Source organism: Chiroxiphia lanceolata, chromosome 26 (assembly GCF_009829145.1).
Source record: "Chiroxiphia lanceolata isolate bChiLan1 chromosome 26, bChiLan1.pri, whole genome shotgun sequence".
Lineage (NCBI taxonomy): Eukaryota > Metazoa > Chordata > Aves > Passeriformes > Pipridae > Chiroxiphia > Chiroxiphia lanceolata.
In genome coordinates this window covers 3,489,358-3,497,628 of record NC_045662.1, presented here as the reverse complement: position 1 = coordinate 3,497,628, position 8,271 = coordinate 3,489,358, and the positions used below count along the sequence as shown (strand labels likewise).

The 8,271-nt window shown below is 42.0% G+C and overlaps 1 protein-coding gene across 1 annotated transcript; it reads right to left on the bottom strand.

Annotated features, from left to right (window-relative positions):
- Positions 1 to 1,753: 1,753 nt before the first annotated feature.
- Positions 1,754 to 6,220, bottom strand: MEOX1 (mesenchyme homeobox 1). Its single transcript, XM_032711431.1, has 3 exons — positions 5,727 to 6,220; positions 3,911 to 4,083; positions 1,754 to 3,081 (listed from the first exon to the last, which is right to left on the bottom strand). The coding sequence occupies exons 1-3, from the start codon at positions 6,175 to 6,177 to the stop codon at positions 2,959 to 2,961; spliced, it is 747 nt and encodes a 248-aa protein (XP_032567322.1). The 5' UTR covers positions 6,178 to 6,220; the 3' UTR covers positions 1,754 to 2,958.
- Positions 6,221 to 8,271: the final 2,051 nt, after the last annotated feature.

Below are 8,271 nucleotides of genomic sequence, written 5' to 3'. Positions count from 1 at the left end.
AGCATGTTTTTTTTGTGTTTATACAGATATCCCCATTCCCTGGGGGCTCTTTGCACTGGCTCTATATGGGCAGCAACTCTTGCTGCTCTGCCTGCATGAGCTTCCTGGGGAGAACCTGCCAGAGCTCTCTGATGGGATGGGGTGTGCTCAGATTATTTATTGAGGATCAGGCCTGGGGAGCACTGCCAAACATCCCGAGGTAGAGTTTCCTTCCCTCCCTTCTGTGAGGAGAATACAGCCTGATGTGTATTTCTGAGGAAAATAATTGCAGGTCAGAGATTTTGCTCCCAGACGACAGGTTTTTGCCTGACAGATTCTTGGCACCAGAGGTTCAGAGGTCAAATGCTTTGATGTCAGAAGTGAAATGTTCCTTCTCAAAACACTAAAGTCTCAGAGTAAGCAGATGGTTTCATGAAGAAACTGCCTAAGCACAAAAAGATCTCACAGGTGACTCATAGCTTATTTCTCAAAATCCAGAGCAAGAACAGTTTAGGAGCTGTAATTGTGGGTGCAGACTGAGATCCCATTAACTGGCTTTTAAGTGAATTATGATTCAATATGCTACCATTGACTGCTTCCTTGAAAGGGAAGATTTATTAGCCTCTTTTCCGAGTGAGGAGCTGATTTTGCTTTATGTTGGTAGCCAAGATCCCAAAAGTTTTCATCCCAAAACAAGCTGCTTCTGCAGGCTGCAAACTTTCCAAGCACAGTGGGGAGGAGGTGATGTACAGTGTTAATTGGCTTAAGAGCTTCAAGGAACTGAGCAACACAGAACTCCTGCCCACGGTGATTTGTGTTCCAGCAGATGAGAGTGGGATGTCTGAGTTAGCACCAGGGAGTTCTTCACAAAATTCAGCTTGCTTTAGTGTTTGCCAAGAGCTGAACTACTGACTTTAGTCAGAAGCCTAATCTGAAGGCACCAAGGTTTAAGAAGCAGAGCCCCAGATGTTTTCTGTTCTTAAAGTTACAGTAAAGCAAAGCTCCTTCCCATCTGTGAGTGGGCAATTTTTTCAGCCAACTAGTTTTATGTCACCTGAGCAGTGATGTTATTAACCTATTTTTAATATCAGGTTTGTAATCCAAATAGTGGTGTTTTGTCATTATCCCCCTCAGCTGGAGTAACTGGGATGCACCAAAACTCCCTGTCTGCCCCATTTTCCATGGAAATATCTGCCATGCACACACAAAAGTCCTGGGAGGAAGCTGAGGGTGGTTTTTCTTTACCACAAATTTCTGAGGAGATGGGGGTAGAGGTGGCTCAGAGAACATGCATACTCCTAATTATTATAATTGATTATATAGCAATTATTACAGTCACAGGATTTGCACATGTTTACATCCGTTCTGTGATTGCAGCACAGTTTGTGCAGAAGCCCTGTGAGGCACCAGTGATCCTGATTTCTTTATTTTATCCAGTTTTCTTTGTTTTTTTTGAGTGGGGGAGGTGCTGGTGTTTTGTTTTGGGCAACACTTGGTTTTGGGTAAAGTGGGCAGGAGCAAGAAGTGCAGTGTGGGAAACCAGACATCAGTTCACTTCCTCAATACTTCTCAAACTTCTCAAGTTTCTTTATTTTTAAATAATTTCTTTCAGAAATAATTATTTTTTAATTGGTTTTGCACAAATATATACTCTAAACTACTTGTTTTTCATCTGTCTGTCAGAGTTTGGAAATGTTAAGAAGGAATGTAATGAATGTTTCTTCTTAGTAGATACAGTAATCAGCTCTTTGAAAAGAATACAACACTTCTGTTAAAAAAAAAAGACTATATTTATCTGTTTCGAGTTTTTTTACAAGTGGAATTACCACTGATAGCTTTATAAACATGTCATTCAGATATACAAATTTGTACCCAGCAGATCAACAGTTTACAGGCAACCACAATAAATATGCATCAGAGCAGGGTGAGAGGAAGGCAGCATGTCATAGCTGCCACAATGGTTACCTTTCAAATATTCAAACCACTGGTTCAGTGTTCTCAATAGTCGTGTCGTGGTGTGCTGGTGTAAAATTCTGTTTAAAATATGGCATTAGTTCATTAAACAAAAAGATAGAAGACATGGAAACAGGCACTGTGCTTTTCTAAATCTTCATAACTTGATATACTATAAGTTTTGGTTGAAAGGGAGGATCATTTCAAGTGGAAGTGTTCTTAAGACTTTCAAGTTTATTGGAAAACTTGAAACCACAACAGTGATAGCTGTTGTGTTGAGAGTTGCATCTCTGCTGTGGTGTTTCGTGATGACTGCTTTGAAAAAATACTTGAAACTGAGATCTAGGAGTTTAATTTCAGGATTTACAGTAAGCTTGGAAGAAATCTCCCTCTGCAAATTGCTGCCATCAACAAGGCACCTGCCTTCTTGGACTGTCACTGTGAAAGGCACCTCCTCTGAAACTGGTCAGCAGAATTCCGTGTGTATGTGTTTTTAGTCTCATATTTTATTTGGTAATCTTATTGCCCAGCTATACAGGTGTCCAATTCATTTTGCAAGAAAAATCAGTGACTGTCAAAGTATTTATTTCTCTCAAAGTGAGGCACAAGTCAAATGTGTACTGCCAAGTCTAAATGCATGCTGAACAGATGTGACCAGGGAAAGACTGGATGAGAATACATCTGTGTTACCACTCTCTGACTGACAAGCTGTATTTTCTGAATGTCTGAGCATCTACACAACATTACTCCTGTTTTAGATTCAATGTTATTGTTTTTTTCTATAGACACATCTGTGGTAGTAAGACAGTTCCAGAGACAAAAAATCAAAATTGTGCCCTCCTTTGGCTTTTCCCCCCTGTGCTCCTTAATTGTCTCTGGAACATAAAGCATCACACACCTTTTAAAGACTGTGGGCTACAGGATTTGCAAGCAGGATGATCTCTTTGAGTAGCTGACCCGAAGCAGTGTTGCATCCACATTCTGATCCATTATTTTCTCCAGACTCCTCTCCCATTGCTGCAAGGACTACTCAGAGCTGGGTGAGGCAGCAGAGTCCACATCTTCTGTGTCATGTTCGTGTGGGGACACTGGTTGCCCACTTTTAACACGTTTCCACTTCATTCTTCTGTTTTGAAACCATACTTTGACCTGGGTGATAAAGAGGAAACAATTACCTCTCAGTCTGAGCTGTATAAGCAGAGCTGTGCATATTTGTGGAATTCTAGAAGAAAAGGTGAACAGAACTTTACAAGTTTAAGCAATTCATCTTTCTGACACAGATGGGAACAATTCTTTCTAAACTGCTCCAGACAGAAGTTCCTCTGAAACCCCCAAAGGTGCTTTGCCTAGAACCTGTCTTCATGTCAAATAAGCATGTCAACAAAACAGCCACAGTGCCTCTCATGTGTTTTTAACAACTAGGCCACCCAATCTAATGCATCAGAAGTTTTAATTTGCTTCACATAATTGAGCAATTCCTCTATTGTTCACTAGGCTTTGAAAAGGAAATGGAGACTGGACTGAGATGACAATGAAGGAACAGAAATACATCTCTCCACAAAACTCTGCATTTTTGTCTTTCCTTATCACCTCAAAATACCACCCAGGAAGAATGCATGTGTCAAACATATAATTCTAATAATTTCCTGTTAATTGCAGCCCAAGGTGGTGTCCATATTCCATATGTAAACCTTGATCTATCAATATGTACCAGTGAATGGTGGCAAGCAGCAGCTTGCAAGAGACCAGTTATTACCAAATCTATCTTTAGTTTAGAGAAACATAACTAAATGTATCAACTACTTACAGAAATTTGCAACAAGTGTGTTTGAAAAGAATGTGGAGGCTTTGTTTTAAAATACCTCTGTGCCACTGCCAAACACACCCTCAAGTGACACATCTGGTTTTTAGTGTTAGGGAGAAGGTTTGTTTGTGGGGGAAGAAGAAGGGGCTGGGGAGACAAGGGTTTGGGAAGTACTTGTCTTTCGGTGAGGTCCAGGTTCACAGCTATCTCGTATCTCCTGAGCCGTGTCAAGTAGTTGTGGTGGGCAAATTCAGCTTCCAGCTCCTGCAGCTGCTCCTTGGTGAAAGCTGTCCTTTCCTTCCGGGATTTGCTGCGGGTTTCTGTCTTGCTGCTCGAGTCCTGGTTTTCTGAGAGGCAAAGCACACTCTGTTGTGTAATTTGCAGTTATGTTCCTGTGTGTGGGCACGTGCATTGTGGAGGGTGGATCTAAAGAACTCATTGAAGTGCTCAGTGGAAGTTTTAAGATGTTCGTGTTGTGCCCCCTCGAGCTCAGTGGGACTTGTTGGTGCTGCCAGTCTGATGTTTGAGGGGACAGAGGTGGGACAGCTCAGCCAGGAGGGGACTGCCTGGCTCTGCACAGTCACAGAACTGCAGCTGTGGGAAGGGAGCTCTCCTTCCTTGCTGGCACTGCACTGAAATGATTTCCTTCCCCAGATTTTTACTTTCATTCCTTATATCCGTATTTTCACCCTCCCCTGACCTGCCGTGCAGGAGGCAGCCAAGCCAGCACTTGGTGTTTACAACGTGTCAGGAGGGCACGATGCCCACCTCTGGTGCAGGATGTAAGAACAGGTTAGAACAGGAAAGGAAAGGAAAGGAAAAAGAGAAGAAAGAAGAGAGAAAAGAGAAGAGAAAGAGAAGAGAAAGAGAAGAGAAAGAGAAGAGAAAGAGAAGAGGAAGAGGAAGAGGAAGAGGAGGAGGAAGAGAAAGAGGAAGAGAAGAGGAAGAGAAGAGAGAAGAGGAAGTGAAAGGAAGAGAAAGAAAAGAAGAGAAGAAAAGAAGAAAGAAAAGAAAAAGAAAAGAAAAAGAAAAGAAAAAGAAAGAAAAGAAAAAGAAAAAAAAGAAAAAAAGAAAAAAAAAAAAAGAAAAAAAAAAAAAGAAAAAAAAAAGAAAAAAAAGAAAAGAGAAAAGAAAAAAAGAAAAAAAGGAAAAAAAAAAAAAGAAAAAAAAAAAAAAAAAGAAAAAAAAAAAAAAAGACAAAAAAAAAAAAAAAGAAAAAAAAAAGAAAAAAAAAGAAAAAAAAAAAAAAAAGAAAAAAAAAAAACAAAAGAGGAAAAAAAAAAAGAAAAAAAAAAAAAAAAGAAAAAGAAAAAAAAAAAAAACAAAAAGAAAAAGAAAGAAAGAAAAAGAAAAAAGAAAAAGAAAAAGAAAAAGAAAAAGAAAAAGAAAAAGAAAAAAGAAAAAGAAAAAGGAAAAAGAAAAAGAAAAAGAAAAAGAAAAAGAAAAAGAAAAGTGATGCTTAGGAATCAGAGCCAGAGCTGCTTTGAGGTAAAAATATTTATTATTTAGTGAGGCCAAATAGAATTTATATCTAAAGGAAGACTTTTCCTCTTGTACTTCTTACCATAAACTGAGATGTCAAAATCCTAGTATGGTATTTCCAGCTAGCACAGGCAACTCAAGGTGAGGGATCTTTGCTCTTTGCCATTCTCTTATGCTCAGACAAATGGCAAGTATGGATCTGTAACTCCACATCCTGGGACTGTCAGCTCAGTGTGTACATGCCATGTGATTCCTGTTTAGTTACAGCAAATGTGCATTGTACTGGTGAGTAAAATGCTCAGTCCAGTAAACAAGCTCTGCAGGAGTGAAATGCAAAGGCCAGAATAAGAATAAACTGCTTGGTTTCAGTGTTGTTATTGTGTAAGTTTGCCCAGTCAAGCATTACGAAATGTTTTGCTAATCAGCTTCCTTTCTTAATTCTCAGTCCCACAAGTGCTCTCATTCCATTGCCTGCACTCTCCCACCACCCTGATTCCGTATCACCTACCTGAGCTTTCCTTTTTTCTTTTGGGTGGCTTTTTCTCAGTGTCCTTCGTGCTGTTTACTGGCACCTCTTCCTCTTCACCCACACCCGCTGTCACACTCGCTGGGGCTGGGCTGCTGCCCTCCAACTCCCCAGATGCCAAGGCCTGTTCTGGGTGGAGTTGTCTTGTGCTCTCAGCTGCTGCCAGGTGCCAGTCAGAGTGCTGGAAAGGGGGCTGCTGCTCCCCAAACCCTCGCTCCTCCCGTGGGAAGCTGTGGGGAGCCGCCACCAAGCAGGAGGTGGAGAAATCGGAGTAAGCATCAAAATCTGGTCTCTGGTGGAAGGAGAACGGTGCTGCTGGGCAGTGGTTCAGCCCTGGGGCTGTGCTGAGGTCCATGTGGGTGCTCCTCATGCACCCCCAGAGGGCAGGGGGATGCTGGGGGCTGCGCATGCAGCTGCTGCTGGTGGGATCCATCTGCCAGTCCTGTCCACACCTCGGTGACAGCTCGGGCTTCAAAATCAGAGGAGGAGCAGAGGGTGAATCTTCCAAATTTCACAGGATGGGTTTCCTCCCTAAACAACAGTTTGTCTGTGGGTTTTATGCCGCTGCAGGTTTGTTGCTGTGGGAGCTCTTCTAAATCGCTTCATTGCCCCGACTGGGAAACAAACCCCAGACCTGGGCAGGGACCTCCGTGAGCTGCTTCCCCAGGCCTGCAGTTTGCTCCCTCCTGAAGTGCTGGGCATGAGTGAAACACCTTTTAAATACTCTGCTGGGCAGAGAGTGACAAGTTTGCAAAGTGAAATGTGAGTAAGGGGAGGGAGGGGTTAACACACAATACTCTCAGCCCCTCCAACCAAAGCAAAGCAGGCAGCTATTAATCATCTGAAACCTTATATGCACATCTAATGGGATTTGCAGATGGAGCCTTTTAAAGAAACAATGTCTGTTTTTTTGGGTTTTTTTTGTTGTTTTTTTTTTTTTTTAAAGCAAAAGAGCTGCACACAAAAAAAGTCTTTAATGTTTCTTTGTGATGCTATGAAGTTATTTTTATTGCACTGTTAACGAAACTCCCCAAGTCTCAGGTTTAGAAAAAGCCCTAAAACATAATTCAACAGACACCAAATTTCAAGGACTAAAGTGGGAAATAAAAGTAAGAAAGGAGTTTACTAATTATATATAATTTAAGGCCCAATCCTAAAATTTAAAAAAAAAAAACCATTAAACCTGGCTTGTACACACATGCAAGGATTTGAGTGATGTTTTGTTAGATTGGTAACACATGTATTTACTGAGAGTTGGAGTTTTCTCCCAGTGAGAGTTATTCTTTCTGTATTCTACTTTCTAGAGAATTTTCACTATGCCACCCCTCCTGCAAGGAAATCTCTTGATTTTATGACAATGAAAGACGTGTTTTTCACCTTTGGTTACATATTTTATAGTTTTTCCTAGCAGAAAGCAGATTCTTAGACCCTGGAGCCACCAGAGTTGAAAACACATTAGCAGGGAATCTCTTCTCAGTATCTGATCCCTAATTCATTCTCTAGAAAGAACTCTCCTAAATATTTAAATCTGTCATTCTGTTGCATTAGATAATAAACATTAGAAAGTATTTCATACTCACTGGCAGGAGGAAACCCCCAGATTTCTCTTTTTCTGAAAGGTCAGGTTGTAATGAAATTATGAATGCTGCAAATGTTCCAGGCACTGGCAGAATCTAAATCAGAGTCCAGAACTTTTTGGCAATGCAGAATATTTAATTTATATTCTCTGTGTGTGTTTGTGTTGTCATATGTACAGCACTTCACTCACACAAATTATTAGGGGGCTGTGTGAATTCAGCCTGAGTCTGTTGGTTTTCAGTCCTACCTTTAGTCTACAAAAAAGTCTAGTTAATTATTCAAACATTTATGTTCTTGCACATGTGCTTGCAGGGATAGAAGAGAAAGGAGGATTGTCCCTTAGTCTCTTGGCCACTTCAGTCAGGATCAGCTTCAGGCTCCCACTCAGACCAAAGTCTGTCTGCAGGGCCTGACTCAGCTTCCCAACGGAGCCCTCACTGTTATTCCTCCAGCCACAGATGTGGGAAAAGGAGAAGTTGTGCCCTTCTGAGACGTGGGAACCCTCAGCTCCCACAGAGCTCCAGCACCCTCAGCAGCTGCTGCTGTCACTTGGTGCCTCAGCAGGGGCCAGGGGGAACCTCTGCATCTTCCTGACACTTTAGTCCCGAAAGAACAACAATCCTCCCTTCTTGCTAAATCCCATTTGTCGCTTGAGGAGGCCCCCTTTAACCTCTGTAAAGTCAACAGCATCTCTCTTCAGTCCTTCAGTCAAGGACTGAAAAATTGGCAGGAAAAAATGGCAGGGATGGGGATGAGCTTCTGTGAGGAACACTCCCGGAACAGCCCGAAGGCTGGGAAGTGGGGGTTTGTCTTGGGGCTTTCTGTCAGTCCATCCTGTGGCTTCCCAAGGTGACCAGGAGACCCAGAGGAGGGCAGAGAGCTGGAGAGGGGCTGCCAAGGTCAGTCCAAGCAAACACCTGTGAAGGGGAGGAGAAGGGGGCTCCGACAG